The 18,904-nt window shown below is 40.9% G+C and overlaps 1 protein-coding gene across 1 annotated transcript in view; it reads left to right on the forward strand.

Annotated features, from left to right (window-relative positions):
• The window catches only part of ALK (ALK receptor tyrosine kinase), a 559,106-nt gene that overhangs the window by 161,198 nt on the left and 379,004 nt on the right, over nucleotides 1-18,904 (forward strand). Inside the window, exon 3 of the mRNA XM_028724462.2 lies at nucleotides 11,097-11,255. Coding sequence (XP_028580295.2) covers nucleotides 11,097-11,255 — 159 coding nt within the window. The remainder of the gene's footprint in view (nucleotides 1-11,096; nucleotides 11,256-18,904) is intronic.

Raw genomic sequence — 18,904 nt, forward strand, 5'->3', positions numbered from 1 at the left:
CCATATACTACCTCCGATTCCCTCCCCTTCCTTTGTTACTTTTTAAATCTCTATTATTAGACTGTAAGATCCTTAGGGAAAGGGACTCTCAAAGTACCGTATTGAAGGCATTACAGTATATTCATAAAAAAACCTAAAATACCGAACGTTGGAAACTACCTTAAGATGTTTGCAAAGGGTGGTATGAAAGCATTTTAAATCAATAAAAATTAAAACAAATATATCTTGTGTTAGGACAGGCAACCCTAATGAACAGCCTATTCAAATGGCAATATAGCTAGGTCTGTTTCTGGGTCGGGTACCACTTGTCTGTGTTTAAAGGAAGGGCCATAGTTCAGTGGCTGAGCATCTGCTTTGCACGTAGAAAGTCTTAGGTTCAATCCCTGGCAACTCTTTGTGGAACTGGGAGAGAAATCTCAATCAGTGTAGACAACACAGAGCAGATGCACCAGTTGCCTGACTCTGTACAAGGCAGCATCCTTGGTTCCTGCACTGACATAATTGTAATGGACAAAGCAGGAGAAATTGCAGACACTTCAAATGGTATTATGATGATGTAATTATTGCAAAACTTGCCATCACTGGTTTGTTGAAAACACCAGTCTGGTAGCCAACTGCAAAAGGGCATGTGAGTCACTGGCGCCATCTTTTAACTGATGTTTGGCGTCTGACTTCACTATGGAGTCAGTATGGACTTTATTATAATGGTTTCTTTCAGAGTAATATGGGTCCTGCATAGGCATTCTTGCAGTCCTTGTGGCTTCCGAAAAGGCTATATTCAGCATTCCTTTTGGAAGATGAAGGAGGATGAATCTATTGCCAGCCTCTTGTGGGAACAGATGAGGTGGAAAAAGGCTAATAAGATTTACTCACCCCAAGCCTCTAATTATCTGCTTGAGGAAAAAGTTTGACCTACGTGTGTGAAGGCATCACATATTTCTCTAAATTTATGTCTTAGCCTTTTATGTTGTACAGTACACATTTGTTCAAATGGCAGAGAATATCTGCTCCCTGCTTTTGTATCCACCTGAACAATGAGAACCCTTTAGTTTCATCTTAGGCTAAGAGATTTTTCTTCTTCTTGTGCCTTCTAATATATTAATCATTTCATCCAGCAGAAAACATTTGGTTTAGAAGTTTAAATAAAGTTTAAACCCTAACATAACTCCATTTGTTGTATTAGCATGTACATAAATGAATATTGCCCCATTAATGCACACACATTGCCATTTTGCAGATTTTAAAACTGAGCTAAAGTGCGGCTAAACTATTTGTTTAAGGCCTTTCAAACCTCACAGGCCTCTTTTTCTAAAGATCTCTCCACTCCCATATAAGGAATGAATAAATCATTTCCTAACAGTTCACAGCCTTGTTGCCTGATTAAGATTACAAGTGTGTGTTAATAAAAACTTCTATTAAAACTTTGTTTGCCTAATAGTCTGATGGGACCCTTCTAATTAAGTGACTGGCACTGCTGAAGTGAGGAAATATTAGTCTTCTTAATTATTTTTTTCCTTGTTCTGTTAATTGATTGAAAGCTGAAATAAATTATTTTTATAGTATTCCCCCTCCCCTGCAATACACACCCACACACACATACACAGAGGAGAAGGGAAACTTGAGTCTTGACTGCATTTCTAAAACTGCATATTATAGTACAAGAGAAAGTCATCAGCTTCTTTGAAACTGCAGCAGGAATTATATAGTAACAGGTGTTTAGGCACTCCTCACTGTTTATTGTTAATACCACCTATTTCCATTAGTGGATGAATAACTGATGTTGATTACTGGTCATGTCAGTCAGAACACAGCTTCTTTATTCAGTATCACCTTCCTTCTAATGCCAGACTTGAACAGCCCATTGTCTATCAGTTTGGAAGTGAAATAGGGCTGCGCAAAAGTTAAAGTAGTGGTTTATGCATATGCAGTAGCACCTGTAGCTCTACAGAAGCATATCACTTTAGAAGTTAAAAGGAAGAAGGAGCAGGAAAGAGCTATGAGTTCCAGAATCTGAATGGTGAGAATGATTGAGCCATCAAACGCTGAGAATTTCGAGGGCAAGGATGGAGGGTTGAGAGAACTAGCCTGTTTGAGCCCCTAAGATGTTATAGAAACCTACAGGGAGGATTGCTTTTATTTTATTTATTTAAATAATTTTTATCCCACCCCCACCCAGAGCAGTTTACAGAAAATTTTTTTAAAAATCTTCCTCTCTGGCTTACAATATAAAAATACACAACACAAAAAGAAAATGGATTAGGAGGAAAGAAGAAATAAGCAAACTTGAGGACAAGTTTATGTTCAAGGGTCTGTGTGACATGAAGTTAAAAAACACTCCTCCCAAACCAGTCTGGAACAGGAGTCTTATGGCACTGGTCAGAGCTTTTGAGGGGAGCTTTCAGGAAGAGAGAGGGAAAAATCTTTACCACTTCAGAAGTGTACCCCAGCCCAGCAGCCAGTGTGGTGTAGTGGTTAAGAGCAGTGGACTCGTAATCTGGTGAACTGGGTTTGTGTCTCCGCTCCTCCACATGCAGCTGCTGGGTGACCTTGAGCCAGTCACACTTCTCTGAAGTCTCTCAGCCCCACTCACCTCACAGAGTGTTTGTTGTGGGGGAGGAAGGGAAAAGGAGATTGTTACTTGCTTTGAGACTCCTCAGGGTAGTGATAAAGTGGGATATCAAATCCAAATTCTTCTTCTTTTTCTCGGGGTACTCAAGGGTATGCAGTACACCTTTTTTTCTAGAAGAAAAGGACTGTTTAAAAGTGTGGCACTTACTGTAACAACTTCATGGTGATTACTAGCACTTTTTTTTCTAGAAGAAAAGCACTGCCAGTAGAAATATAGGGCTAGGCACATAACTTGCCTGTAAGTCAGAGCTTTCCAAACTGTGCGTTGTGGCAGTGTGCAAGTGTGTCGCACAAACACTCCCAGGGCTGTAAAGGGGTTAGTTTGACCTCTGGTGTGATAGTAAAACTGAATTACTGTGTTGCAAAATGATGCCAGTCTAAAAGGTGTTCACCAACATGAAAAGGCTGGGAAAACTCTGCTGCAAGTATACTTAGGACTTGAGATGTGATGGCATCATCTAGACTGACCAAACTGCGCAGTTCCCCAAGATTATAACGGATGCACTTTGTTTTACTCAAGGCAAGGCAACATATAGTCAGTAAGTTTTCCACTATTGCCTACCCCTTCTTTCAAAGCCCAATCCAAATTCCATTGAGGTCATTAAAGGCACTCAATTAATTTCAATTGGCTTACGGCCAGGTTCCCAGTTCTTAGAATGATTTCCTCATTGGCCTGTTGCACTTACTCCTTCTCATATTGGCAAGTGCTTGAGATCTTGAAGCCAAGAGCTTCTTAAACATTCTCTCAGTATTGACTTAGTGTTGCATCTCCAGTTTCCATTGCTGATAGTACTCTAACTTGAGGCTTACATGATGCTCAGCACCCAGCCTTGTATTTTACTTCTTGGCTCAGCTGGGGTAATTATTAATCCACTCTGCTGTGAAATTATTCATAAAATGATAAATGATGCAATGCTATGCCAGTGCTTAGTATAGCTAAGACAAATTGACCATTCCATATATATGATCCAAGTTCAGGTATCTACATGTGGACCAATGCCCAGTACTAAGAAACCTTTTGAGAAGATTGTGAAATTTGTTTCTTTCTGAATGCATCCGGCACTTTTCTCATATCTGTGTTCTGCAACTGTGGTGAACTTTGCATTGCATGACATGGGTTGACCTTATCACTCAATTTGATTTGTTTTTAGAATGCGTTACTATTAATTTACCATTGCCATTTTTTGTGGTTTATTGCTGTTTTTAATTGATATTGTATTTGTTTGTTTGTCATTTTTATTTATTAAATTTATATACCGCCCTATAAGGTAAAGGTAAAGGACCCCTGGACAGTTAACTCCAGTCAAAGGTGACTCTGGGGTTGCGGCTCTCATCTCGCTTTCAGGCCGAGGGAGCCGGTGTTTGTCCATAGACAGCATTCGGGTCATGTGGCCAGCATGACTAAACTGCTCTGGCGCAGCGGAACACCGTGACAGAAACCAGAGTAAACACCAGTTACCTTCCTGCAACAGCAGTACCTATTTATCTACTCGCACTGACATGCTTTCGAATTGCTAGGTTGGCAGGAGCTGGGACAGGGCAACAGGAGCTCATTCCGTTGCGGGGATTCGAACCGCCGACCTTCCAATTAGCAAGCCCAAGAGGCTCATAGATCTCAAGGCAGTTCACAACATCTTATATCCTATCCTACCTTCAAAGAGCCTAAGAAGGAACACATGAGAATATCACAGTTTATCCTTATCCTTAAAAGTTTATCCTTTAAAAAAAAAAAGTTCATCTGAGAGATAGTGCCTGGCTTAGCTGACTCAGTGACTGTACTCTCATGCCCTCCTGTACTCACTGAGGCAAACAGAAGCAGTAATCCCTTTCCTGCTCTTTTAGGCCTGTAGCCAATATCCACTCTAGTACATGTAGGAATGGTTGAGCGACTCTATATTTTTGAATCCCTATAGGTACTGAATTGATCTACATATCACAGACTAATGTGCAGATAGTTATCCGCCAGCTTTTGTACTTCTCAAACGTTCTGATATAAAGTAAAAGGTAAAGGTACCCCTGCCCGTACGGGCCAGTCTTGCCAGACTCTAGGGTTGTGCGCTCATCTCACTCTATAGGCCGGGAGCCAGTGCTGTCCGCAGACACTTCCGGGTCACGTGGCCAGCGTGACGAAGCTGCATCTGGCGAGCCAGCGTAGCACACGGAACGCCGTTTACCTTCCCGCTGGTAAGCGGTCCCTATTTATCTACTTGCACCCGAAGGTGCTTTCGAACTGCTAAGTTGGCAGGCGCTGGGACCGAACGACAGGAGCGCACCCCGCCGCGGGGATTCGAACCACCGACCTTTCGATCGGCAAGTCCTAGGCGCGTACTTCTCAAACGTTCTGATATAGTTCTCAGCTAAAGGGAAAGTATCAACGTGCATTTTTAAAAAAGGTATATTTAGAAGCAATGTGTTTAGAGAAGCATATTTTGAGAGAAAATATGCAAATAACTGAATTTACATGTGGATTTAAAAAGAAAATTACAAGTTAAGGAAGGAACAGGATGGAGTAGACTCACTGTGAACCCATGCAAAAGTGACACACACCAGCAAACTGTCTTATATCAAATTAGGACATTGGTCCTTCAAAGCCAGCATTGACTGACAGCAGTTTTCCAGGATTTCAGACGTGTTCATCTCATGAGCTCAGACAACCCAGACCTTCGAATTTTCAGTTAACACCCAAAAGATTGAGTGCAGGTTTTTTTAAAGGCTGAGCTCCTCTTTAGACTTCAAGGCTGTTTTCCTCCACAAAAGCTATTGAGCATCTTCCATTGCAGCTTTACAGATCTATAGAATTAAAGCTGAACTCTGGAACTCCCTGCCATAAAAAAAAATAGGCAGAGAATTTAGCCATTTTAAAATAAAGGTTAGATATCTATAGAAAATGATGTCAGTAATTGGCAGCTGATTATTCTAATCTCCACTTGCATCTGTCACAATTTCATTTCATTTCATTTATTTTATTTCTTTTACTGACTTTGCCCTTGCACTACCACTTTGTGACCAGTGAACCTAAGCAATTTTTAGCCTTCTCAAAAGTACCCTGGAGCAGAATTCCTGATCTTGATTAGGATGTGATTCTAGGATGAAAAAGAACCCTGGCCAAAGATGCACCAGGCTGCAGGTGTTTTATTTGGACTAGTTTAGCAACATCTCAATGAAAAGCAAAGACACAGAATCACAGAATTGTACAGTTGGAAGGGACTACAAGAGTCATCTAGTCCAACTCCCTACAATGCAGGAATTTCAATTAAATTTAAATCCTAAATAGTCATATGTGAAAACCTCTGGTCCCAGTATATGTTAGAGCCAGGGCAAATTAACCCCTCTACCTGAAAGGGACTAGGAAGAGATCGCCCCATCTCCATTCCTAGTGAATCTTCAGATGCATCTCTGAATTCTTTGCTGCGTGTATTCAGCTTGCCCATGCAGCTCCCAACCCAGGATTACTCCTCGACCCCAAGAGCAAATGTATCAATTATCCCACACTGAAATCAATGCTAGAAGTTGGATCACCCTTCCCAGATGTGTGGATCCCTGCCTTCCCATTCTAGGTCTCTGAAGATACATTCAATTACCAGAATGGGAAGAGTCAGGGAGCAGGATGCACCTCTGATACCACCTTCATGCACCTTCTTAGGGAGGTGGGAGAGGTATTGTCAAAAGGCAAAGAGGGAAGCTTTCGAACTGGCTTTGCTTTTGAAATTAGTAACTGGAAAATCAATATGTCACTTCCCTGTCATGAATTAAAAGCTTATGGGCATTATAAATTAAGTATATAGAGGTTAGCCAGTGTTAATAGAGGTCCCCAGGGCTCACCAAACAGTACTTCTCCCAAGAAAGCAATTTAAACACTGTCTCCTCCCTAATGCATATCCTTGAATATTTATTTAGCAGGACTTACTGTAGTAAAAATGTCTCAGCATTGTCCATACTGCTTGTACTTATGTAAGTATTTGTGGATTACACTTGCCCAGGCCAGTGTGAATTATAGGCCCAGCTTTGCTCCTTGCAGTAGTGAGCATGGGCTATATATTGAAAAGGGAGTATATGAATTCCCCTGGAATGGGAGCATGAGGTTGATCATGGGTCATATGCTTGGGGTTTCCCAGCAAACTCTTCATACCCCAGAACAGCCAATAAAAATGCGAATGAAATGAAATCACAGCCTGATACTTGGAGTCTAGACATGCTGACCAAACAGCATGCCAGAACACGGGCACATCAGTATGCTCAGAGGCCTGTCCATTCAAAACACCACAGAACTAAAGTGTCAGATCTTGGCATTTGATTAGATCAGAAGGATTAGATCAGTGGTTCTGATTTAGCTAAGTACTATAGACCCCTGGTTTTTCAAAAGTCAAACCATGGACCCCTACTTTTGAAAAAAGTGGTATCTCTGTGGTAGTTTTTGTTATGTGAATGGAACCACATTGCCTTCCAACATGTCACATGACTTGTGCAAGAGCATGGTTCCCCAAAATGTATGTTTTTTGGGTGCTGCAATCTTGTGTGAGAGTACAGGCCCCCCTAAACGGGATGTCCTGGACAGTTGATGGGTAAGTACCACGGACCCCTGGGTGGGTTATGCAGACCCCCTGGGATCTGCAGACCACTAATTAGGAACCACTGGACTAGATGATTTGAGCTTTGTGCGTGTTGTTTCTCATTCTGCGCTGTGCACCCATTTCTCTTTTAAGAGATTCGCCTTTTCTCTCCCCTGCTCAATATTAACCATGGCAGTCGAGTCCTGAACGTGTTTAGTAAATCCCACAGACCTCAACATTTTTTGTTCTTGAGTTTTGGGGAGGGTGTTTTCATTTTGTATTTCTATGGTGTGAACCATCCTGCGATCTCAGATGAAGAGTGGTACGCAAATTTAATCAAACAAACAAACAAACAAACAGACAAATAAACAAACAACAAGGTTTATGCCTTAGACTTATGCTAAAGATTGCATCCTCAGTTTGCTATAGAGATTTCTGAAGAACAACTATAATGAAGACCAAAAAAATGATTTCTGGTGAATTGTGCTGGTAGACAGTTTGTGATAAACTGTCTCTTTTTTGTAGTTTCCTAAACTTTTGGTGTCTTTGTCAAAAGACTTGAAAAGGAAAGCCTTCTGTTTTAGTGTAAATGGAAAATCTGGATTCGTGATTCACCGGACCATAGCAATTCCTCCCAAGGCTTTACGATCTTTGGATTTCATACAGCTGCTGCATAAACATATACTGATATAAATCTTTTGGAAATCTCACTGCACAAAGCTACTGAGTATGCACTGTAGCTACTTCCTAAAATTCCATATCTAGTCATGTCTTTTAGAGGTGGCATAAAAAGGAAAACTCTCCTGGTTTTTCTATTAAATTTAATTACTTTCCCTTACATATTTTCTTTCCCCAGATTGGAGGAAAAGGTGGCTTTTATTTAAACATGAAGAGCTTCAAAAGGCTAAATGCACCTCACACCACACCCAAGCTAAATAGCAAGTATTTGGCATACACTGAAACAGGACATTGTGGTGTTGCATTAGAAATGTTCCTCAACTTGTATAAATAGTAATTCTAATTATGAACAACTCACCACTCACTAGTGCTAAAAGAAATCATATGTTTTCTACAGTACATTTTTGTGACAGCAAACTAAAAAATGGTAGGAACAAAAGAATGGGCAGCTTACAAATGAGGTTATATACAGTATGTACGGTATAATGTGCACTTTGGCTGAATTGGGTTCCTAATCTTAGCTTCATCTGAGCTTTAATTAAGAGCGTACCTTTAAGCTACATAAAGTAAATACAGTGCCTCTCAAAAGAAAATGTGTCCTGTTTGAAATCCCTTTCAAAGTTCCATGTATTGAGGATAGACCAGACCAGGAATATGGAGCATTAATCTTATGAGAATAATGAGATACTATGTACCAGACATTAGGCAGTACTGATTTTGTCATTCCTTCTTTTGATTTTCCAGTATAGACCCGAACATTAATTGAAAGCACTGTCGAGAAAGACTAACATGACCAAATTAAAGCCTGTCTTACTGCAGCCTGCCTAGAAACATCAATTTTATGGATACCAAGTACAACTTAAGTGCCTGTTATTTTTATACGAAGCCAATTGAGGCTTCTCTGCTGGGGTGAATAACATATGCATGTGCAGGGGTGGCAATTTTCATTGGGTGTGGAATGAGTTTGAACCTCTTCTTCCCCTGTGGCATGGCCTTGATGGGGGTGGGAAGAGAAGCTAGTGCCCTCCCCAACAGCTGCTATTTATACAGGTTTAGTAGGTGGTTGGTAAGAGTGGAATGGATGGTCCCTGAACAAACACTTTCCCTTTTATGAACCTGTCCGCTTACTAAGATATTTTCATGAGGCCCTCCTAGTTGTGTCGCAGTCTGCTGAAGTCTTGCAACGATCTAGATCAGCCATAGGCAAACTTGGGCCCTCCAGATGTTTTGGGACTACAACTCCCATCATCCCTGACCACCGGTCCTGTTAGCTAGGGATGATAGGAGTTGTAGTCTCAAAACATCTGGATGGCCGAGTTCGCCTATGGCTGATCTAGAGGAGGGTCTTTTATGTGGCAGTCAGCTTGGGAAACAGTCGCCCCTCAGCCCAAAATCTGTTGAAAAGGACTGCGGCTTAAAGGTAAAATACAAATTAATATGGTGGGTGGCTGCAGTCTCACCAACACTATGTTTTGTGACTAGCTAGCCTATAGACACATTAAAAAAAACAAACAAACCAGGGGAGTCAGGGGAAGGGCAGGAGATCTGTGGCCTGGAACAAAAGATCTGGGGCCCTGGCCCCCCCAGGGTATTCCCTAACACCGCCCCTTTCTTTCCATGCTTCATTGCCTCTCTGCTCATCTCCTTTCAAACTTATCAGCCTAGCTGCTTTGTTACCTGCTGACTCATTTATTTGTTGGGCTCATTTACCTGCTTAGCTTCACCTCCTCCCAGTTCCTAGAATCATAGAGCTGGAAGGGACCCTGAGGCCACCCAAAAGCAGGACTGTCCACATGCTGGTTCCTACATATCACAGACTAAGGAGACAGTCAAATGTGAGCATGTCACCATAGCTTAGGGCATAAGAAGTAATTCTGATATTAAGGAAAACCCAGCCCACACTGTTAGAAACTGTGTAGACTGAACGTGTGTGTGTGCGTGCAGGATTGTATCTACTTTCCTCAGTTGTGACTTCTGGGTGTCTATCAGTTCTGTGTGCACAGAGACTATGCATATATAACTTATTACATGCACAGGCTCTCCCTAAGCAACTAAGAACCCAGTTTTCCTCATTTATGTGGAGAGAACTTGTGCAGGTTGTACACATAACAGGGCTGCACGCACATGAAGCTGATAAATACATGGAGGTTCAGAGTAGGTATGGTGGGCACACCACACTGCTGCCACACATTTGGCCCACCTTGCTTTGAAAATGTCTCTCCTCGTTGATGTGCTGCTTGGTGGTGCATTATTGCTGGGTACCCGGAGTGAACAAGGTGCTAGCAATGTCACAAAAGTAGTAGTAGCACGTATGGTAAAGAAAGTAGAATGAAAAATGTAAAAAGGCTCATTCATTTCACTTTGTCATTAAACAGGTGAATTATCTGAAATAGATCAGAGAAAGGGCGAGGGTATTAACCTTAGGATTAAAAGGTATGATGCCTCCAAGAGAATGGGGTGAAGATCATAAATCTATGCAGGCTGGGAAGAAATGAGATGTTTAATAGAGAATCTAATTGAAGTTTAAAAAATGTCTTGGCTGGTTTGGCTAGTGTCAACTTCAATTATTTGGGTTAATCTTATCCTGGGACGAGAAGAATAGATGTTAATGAAAATCTCCTAAGAGCAGCAGTTTTCCACCCCCAAAGTTCTGAAATTTCTAGGCCAACTGTAGACTGAAGGCAAACATAATTCGAGTCACAAAAAAAGGGGGGCGGGGAAGATTTAAGCAGAACTAAAACACACTACCACCACAATTTCAAGGAAAAACACACCTCATCTAGTGCTTCTTTAAGAAAATATAATAAAAGAAGAAAAAGGAGTAAGGAGAGCAACATGCTATGTTTGAAATGGTGCAGTTAATTTGGTTTGCTCCTCTTATTGTTTCTGTGCTGCTCTTTCTGCAGATGGACTGCTCATCTCAACAAGGAATAAAACAAAAATAGAAATAGATGTATTGGAGCAGGAGCTCTGATGGCACAGGCATAGCCATATGTGCTTCTTTTCCTAAATCTTATTCCTAGGTGTAGAGATCTATTTTCTTTCCCAGTACAGACTGAAGTTGAATCACAGTGAGAAAATACATATCCTCAACATATGGTGATATGGTCTGTTTTCCTAATTGTGGAATGGGCAAAATAATTATAACAATGGCAATGAAATATCTGTTGTCTGTTGGCAGAGTTAGTTGTATTATTTATTTTAGAATGTTCTCTTTCTGTTTTCCTTTCCTTTTTCCAGTTTTTGACTGCAATTTTGAATCGCACTGTGATCTAGAATATTCCCCACCGATGAAGGAGGGACATAACAGATCCTGGCACCGAGTGAGTGCAGATGAATTCTCACGGCTCCATCTTTTGGATGGCCCAGAGAGGGATTACTCTGAAAATTCAGCACAAGGTGAGAATAACAATCTGTATTCACTGAACACGATGGTCGAAGTCTTATTACTCCAGAAGGAATAGGATTTTATTTTGAGCTTATGGTCTGTTTCTCAGCAGGTGTTGGGGCAGATGTGAAATGTTTGCTATGAAAGGTTACAAGAAAAAAAATTACATGACTAATAAGAAGGACATGCAATCTTATGAACAACATTTTAAGTCAATTAGTCTCTGGAAGTGTTACCTGTACAACTTGTACAACCCAAACCAGAACTGATATGTTAATGGGTAGATTAGATTCAAAAAAATCTCTTAACAAGCTGTGATACACATGTGAGGACTTTCCTGTTAGAAAGTGACAAGGCGAATATGTGGTGAAACTTTAAGCAAACAGGCTATTGTGTGATAATGGCAACCACTGAACAAACAGCATAGACATTGAAATCTACCCTAATATTTTGCTATAACCTCTTTGTTCAAATGTCTTCAGGATCAACACCAGGCCATGGTGTAACAATGCTATTTCCATGCAAGTGTGTGTTCTGAATTCAGTTGCAGGGCTTTAATGCAAATAGCATTCAAACTTCTTGTGACTTCTGACAAAAGCTCCTTAATTAAACTGCCAATTATTTCCCAGAGGATCCTAGAGGGCAGTCTTAGAACTTAGGACGGTGCCTCCTCCTGGCATGCAGGCAAGGTTTTTCTTCACATGACCTCATCTAGAGGGAGGAGCCATGCCATTCTCCAGACCAGCCCTTCCACTTTGAAGGTTGGGACTTAGCTGTGCTGCTTAAGAGCTCAGCTTTTCCTCTTCACATCTTTCCCCCTCTCGCTCTTAAATTTCTTTACCTCTCCATTCTCCTCCTCATGTCATCTTTGCTTCATCTTTTCCCCATCCCATCCCCAGAGGTGGTTCACACCTATTCAGACAGGAGAGGTCAACAAGCTGGTCAGCAGACATTAAAATTACTACTTCCCTAGAAGGGCAATGAACTGTGAAAACTCTAGCAGTGGATTCTCCCATGGCTGTGTTTTCTTCCTCTGTGGTCTTCCCTTCAGAAGGAGAGAGGGACCCAAAGGGATGCCTGTGAGAAGCATGTGAAAGTGGTATTATGCAGAGATCTTGAAGCACAGGCAGCTGCCTTTGGAGCTTTGGTGTTCACTTGGGCTGTTTTCAGTTTCGCAAACTTCAGATAGCTCCTTGGGGAAGTGGTGGGATTGTTGAGCCATGTGTCATTATAGGGATTAAGGGGTTATCCTTGCTCTTCTAGCTCCCCCCCCCCCCCGCGTACCAGGAGAAGGCACTATCCCAAGTATCAGGGCTGCCCTCTAGGAACTCCTGGGAATAGAAATTCACACTAAGCATTTCCATTTATCCCTTTTAACTGGAGGGAACACCTTTTTCTTTACCAGCCTGTCTCTGTGGGAGACCCTTCTTGTTGTTTCACCACCAGGGGAAGTACATGGTGTCATGACAAGAAAAGAAGTCTTTGGATTGGTAGTGCTTGGCCTCTGTAAAGCCTGCCCCTCAGAAGTGTGGCTGCCACCAATTTTACTTGGATTTCAGTGTCAGTTTAAGTCAAACATTTTGTGCAAGCATTTGGAAGAGGTTAGGTAATGTTACCACTGTGGTGTATCACCTACTGTGTTCAAAATTTGTTTTTGTTTTTTAAAAGAAATGTTGGTATTGACCTGTTCTGTATTTTGTTGATATTTTTGTTGATATCCACCGTGGAATAAGTTTCTACTCACATTACACGCAAGTTGAAATTTGATCATGAGGATGGTATTTGGTGAAGATACTACATTTGTGAACTATCTCTAAGGTGTAAATAATTAGAGCACTGTGGTTTAAGATTGCTCTCACTAACATTTCATTAGCAGGTTATGACTTCAAAATGCTGTGATGACCCCAAAAGGGGAATGGCCCTAAAAGGGTTGCTTTAGGAGTGCTGCATGAAGGCTGTGGAGTCAGATAAGCAGGCTGGGAGTAACCATTAAAATTCCAGGTGAACGCTGACAGAGCCTCTTCAGGAGAACTGTAGTCTTGTGATTCGCAGCTAGCTGTTTCCTTTTCTGTCTGTAGATGATGACTTGAAAAATTTGCTCTTTCAGCGAGCATTTTCCATTCAGTTTTAAATCATTTTGCTTACAGCTGTTTGGCACAGAAGTATTGTGTGTGGTCTGCTTCTATCTTAAATAATTAGGCATAGTAATTTCAACCCCTACTGTTTGTTTCCTGAAAATGTGAATCCAATTAGCTGCTTCCCATTTCAACTCCATTCATAGATGGTGAGTAGGAGGAGTAAATTTGTCCCACCATCTATTTCTGTTTGAAGATCCTGGTGGGAGACATTCCTAGAATAGGATAACACCTGCTACTGTCTCATCCTGACTCGAATGAGGCATGGAACCTGATTTGGCTCTGGATTCAGGCCTCAGCCAGATATGTATCTCTAGTGGCTTTAAATGAATTCAGTTAAATTGATGAATGTGACTTCATGTGACTCTTGTACAAATCCGTTCACTGGATTTTATTTAGAAGAAATGTTCTCCAGATTTATTGCACCTTCTCCATGTATGCAGATCTCTGTGGGTAACCATTTGTAACTAACTTGCTATGCGGAAAGTGTGATAACTTTCTAATTAGTCAAATGTTTTGGACATTTCCTGAGCCATCATATCGTAACTGTATGATATAAATATTGTTGGTATGAGCAGCAGAAAAATATATATACTTCATCTAAACAGTGATTGTCTTTTTCTCTGAGATGTAAATTTATTTTGTGGGGTTGAAGCTCTCCAAATCTGATGAAGTTACAATAAATGTAAAAGAATTACATGCTCTGTTAGTTAGATACTTCCTTTTTGTTTCTCACAGAGGTACTGAGACGAAAAGGTCACAGGACAAAATGTTCTGGGACCTAGCTAGGCAGTGAGAATATTAGCATTCAGAGACAATGAATTATTGGACTGTAAATGCTTGCTGACTTTAATTTATGGTCCTTTTGACAGAGAAGGATGAGGGAGACACTACAGGATAATAAAGCGATAATCCTGAACAAAATATTATATATTAACATAACTAGAGAGAATAAATCAAGGCATTGGCTTGCAAGAAAATAAGCAACAAAGAAACATCAAGCTTCCTGGAGTGAATATAATAAGAAATACCCAGATAGAAAGATTAAAGGGTACATAGAAGTTGGATAGTTCAAGTCAGATGAGTAACATTGATTGTATTCGGTGCAAAGAAAAGAAACAATGCTGAAGGCAGTAGCCACATATCTGAGAACCAGTTTTGCATAGCTCTCACTATATTTTCAGATGTCGTTCTCAGGACTATTCCCCCTGATATGTAAGATGCTAAAATAAGGAATGGGCAGTGTGCCACTGTGTGAAGCAGCTATGCAAAAGCTAATTAGGAAAGGGACCAACCACAAATATAATAATGGCTTATTGTTATTAATTAATTATTATTATTATTATTATTATTATTATTATTATTATTATTAATAATGATTAAATTAAATTAAATTTCTATATCGCCCTTCAGCCGAAGATCACATGGTGGTCATACACCTCTACGATGTGACCATTCTTGGAATACTGAAAGAATCCTGGGTACTGTAGTTTGTTAAGCATACTTTGAATTGCAGCTCTGGGAGTGGGAAACTACAGTTCCCATGAATCTTTGGGGGAAGCCATGCACTTTAATGGTGTGTTGGAATGTGCTTTAAGTGACTTTGAAAGTGACTCTTTCCTATGTCACTGAGATGCCTTAGCAGCAATACTGACCCAATACATTTTGGCATCTAAGGTGAACCACAAAATGTCCCTCCCCCGCCAGAGAAGAAAGGATGAGTGACAGTCTGCATCAGGAACAAGCGGCGGGGAGTAAGGATCTACAGTGAGAACAAGGGTGGGAGGAGACTATTCTCCAAGAGGCTGCATTGTGGGGAAAGCTGCTGAGGAGGCAGCAGATCTGACCTCCAAGGAGCACACCATAACTGTTGCTGTCACTGTGTCAGCAGTGGGCAATGCATTTCTTGGAGGCCATGGATCTTGCTACCCCATGGATTCTGCTGCCCGAGATGGTAGCCTCACCATGCCTCATGGATAGGCCAGCCTTGCTTAGCAGTAAAGACTGTTCAGGACTGAACATTTCTGCTTTGTCTACATAGCACACAATCAGGACAGCTGCATCAGAAAAATGCAGAAGAGCTGGATTTTAAATTTTACCTTGGCATTTGTCACATTGTTTGCTCTGAGAACCCCATCCAGTGATTTCTCCATGGTCTCATGGTCTCTTCTACATTTCAGCACCTCAGTATAGACCACCTAGAAAGAAATGTAACAATATAGCTTATATAAAGAAAATCTGAAAGGATACTAGCTTCTCCAATAAGGACATAACAGAGGTGTTAACACATGGCAAATGTACCTGGCTTTTTGAAGTAAAATACTGAGGAACTTCCTTTATAGCTTAAAGAAAATATTCACTCTTAAACTAGCTAATTCAGAGGCATTAGTCTCATTAGTGACACAGTGGAAGCTTTGTTAGTACAGCCTTTATGCTCTAATGAGCTTTCTCCAAAAAGGCAGTACCCTTAGATTAACATGTTTAATTTTGCATATGCCTGCTAATTTTGCAATAGGTTTATGTTTATTTAAAATACAGAACTGGGATATGTGTGGGTTAGTCTGCTAATCTTCTTGAGAGGTGTGTGTGTGTGTGTGTGTGTGTGTGTGTGTGTGTGTTTGTGTGTTACTTAATTATCTAGAATTTTTGTGAACTGAATGGCTTCTTATATAGAATGAAATGAAAACATTTAGTATATCTAGTATGTCATAAGTATGTATAAATAATGACTTATGTGCCCTTCAGTATGAATCAGTTATTACTGCCTCTTGAAACAATGAGTGGCTTCCATAGATTTATAGGGAAGAGAACAATGCAAAGAGATAGAAACTACAACAAAACAACAACAACAACAACAACAACAACAACAACACTCCCCTCTTCTCTTGATGCTTTGATAACCCATGTCCAGGACAGGGCAATGTGTTGCATGAACTTTAGCCGCATCACAAATTGCACACCCTATACTTTCTGCCATAAATGTAAATAACTCAGACATTTGGACCACCGCTTTCAAAGGAGGAAGGAGTTTTTTCCTCAATTCAACAGTGTCCCTTATCTGTAACCCATAACTCTCTCCTATATAACTTCATGGGAAAACATGGAATCTTTTGGAGATTGTAAAGGTATTTCAAGTGAGGATATATTTCAAGTTAAAACCTGCTCCCATCCCAGGTACTAATAGTAGTGGTTTAGTATATGTACAATACTTTGCTTCGCAGCTTAGTAAAATGCCTTTGTCTACATAAATTCACAAAACCTGTGATATATGCATCAAGTAACCAGATGCATCCTATAACCTGTTTCTCTATTTTCTTTGGTTCCAACCAATGCTAGGACAATGGTATTCAGGTTCTCAATCTACTGGCAGGCCAGTAGGGCAAGTAGCAGGTTCTAGAACAAGTTTCTGGACACAGTAGGGGGCTCGTCCAACTAGGTAGGTAGAATTTGGGATCAGATATAATGAGATGGTGGGAAAAGGCATTTCATCAGCAAAGTCCAGTCAACTATAGCTAGCCCTGAAATTCCACCTTTTCATGATGCACATGTTGGGCCATTCCTGGATACACTGGCACCCTGAGCCTTTCTTTGGATGTTGTCCTAGCAACACAAAGACCTCATGCTCTGCCTTCTAATACTTGCTACCACTCTGTCTTATCAGTGACATTCCTAGGGCATGATCATAATTTATACAACACATCTTCATATATGCACTGAGTATGGGGAAAAGGGTTTCAGTGAAACACTTCAAAACTGGAAAATAAAGCCATGGTAATTTGTTGCAAGACAAGTACTTGAAGATGCAGGCTTGGATGCTAAGTTTTACTCCGTAAGCAGAACAGAGTTCTCAGTCATGAAACAAAAGTTTTCTTGTCTTGCCTTCCCACTTAAAATCTGTTCCTGGGAGTTGGGGGACACTTGGGAATGGAGGGGGAACTGGCAGGGGTCAACACTACTGTGACATGAAGGACTTAGAACTTAGAATCCAAGCCATAGAATCTATAGCATAGATATTAAAGATGGACTGCAAACCCTAAAGCATGTTAGGGCACAATTAGCAACATTTTTTATAATGGACAATGACTGATGTCAGAACTTTAGTACAGTAATTTAAAACAAAAACAAAAACCAGTCTGTGCATCTAGGTTAGAAAACCAAGCTGCCAAATCTGCCCCTTCCATGTCTCTTGATGTATTTTCCATACCAGCATCCCAATTCCAATCCAAACCTCCAATTTGCCACACAGTGTGTGTGTGTGTGTGTGTGTGTGTGTGTGTGTGTGTGTGGCTATAGTGTATGTGTCTCTGCTTGGCTGAGCTTGACAAAGCTCTGCTGCCATGGGCATCCACTAGTTCAGAGGGCATCACTGCACTGCATTGGTGGGTTGAAGCTGCCACCTATGGTATTTCTGCCACCAGTAGTCAGCAAAGCAAGCACGCAAGCAAACAAACAAAACCATTAAATAGGTCAAGATCAAAAAGTGGTCCAGGTACAGGCAATGAACCTGATCCAGGAGTCTCTGCTGCAGCAGCCTGAACCTGGCATTGAAAAAATGAGATGAAACACACACACACACACACACACACACACACACACACACTTGCTGTGTTCGTTGTGGGCTTCAGATGAGGCAGGGACTCTATTCAGCTCCACTGCTGTCAGGCAGGAGTTAGGATTGCTCCTTAGTCCATTATGGGTTGAGAAGGAAAGGGGTAGCAGTGAGGACACAGGAGTAAACAAAAGGATGTTATCTATTAAGGTTCTCTCCATAAAGTTCCTGGCTTTGTTCCAGCAAGGGACCTTGTCACTGTGCTTGCCACATCTGTTAGGTTCCATAGCTGTTCTGACTTTTGAAATGTGTGCCAAGTCACCTGTAATGTTAGCAAAACGCTTTATGCCATAGGGAAAGAGCTTGGGTTTTTTAAAGTCATTAATATAATACGTGGACCACAGATGTAGATTTTGAACTGTTCTTTAATTTCTGAATATTCTTACATACCACATTTCATTACCAGGTAAGTGCTACTTCTAAAATGCCCCTATGTAACATATATTGATGCTGCATAATGCTTAGAAGTTGTATAGTAAGATACATTGTAAATGCATCTTGAAAGTATTGTATCGCCTTGGAACTCCTGCTGTAGTTAAACAATCCTCAGGGGAAGGGGTGATGAACTAATGGCTGACATCATCAGCTGGGCAGCTTTCTAATTTAAGAAGATGAGAGATGCCATCCCAGTATTCAATTCTGAGAGTTTATTTCAATTTGAAGGCAGATAATTATTACGTTTGCTTTAATTCAGTTAAAGTGATCTGCAAGGAGTGCTCCCCACCCCACAATGACATGACCAGAAACTATGTCTAGCTGTTTGCCTATGTCTTCTTCGATATCTTTCTATTATGTGTATGGCTTGCTACATCACTGAGTCATTTCCATAGGATCTTAAGAATATAATTATCATAAAAAGTATGATTTAGAAACAGTGCTGGCTGGTCTTATTTTACAAAGCACTAGCTAATTGGAG

This window comes from Podarcis muralis, chromosome 3 (assembly GCF_964188315.1).
Source record: "Podarcis muralis chromosome 3, rPodMur119.hap1.1, whole genome shotgun sequence".
Classification (NCBI taxonomy): domain Eukaryota; kingdom Metazoa; phylum Chordata; class Lepidosauria; order Squamata; family Lacertidae; genus Podarcis; species Podarcis muralis.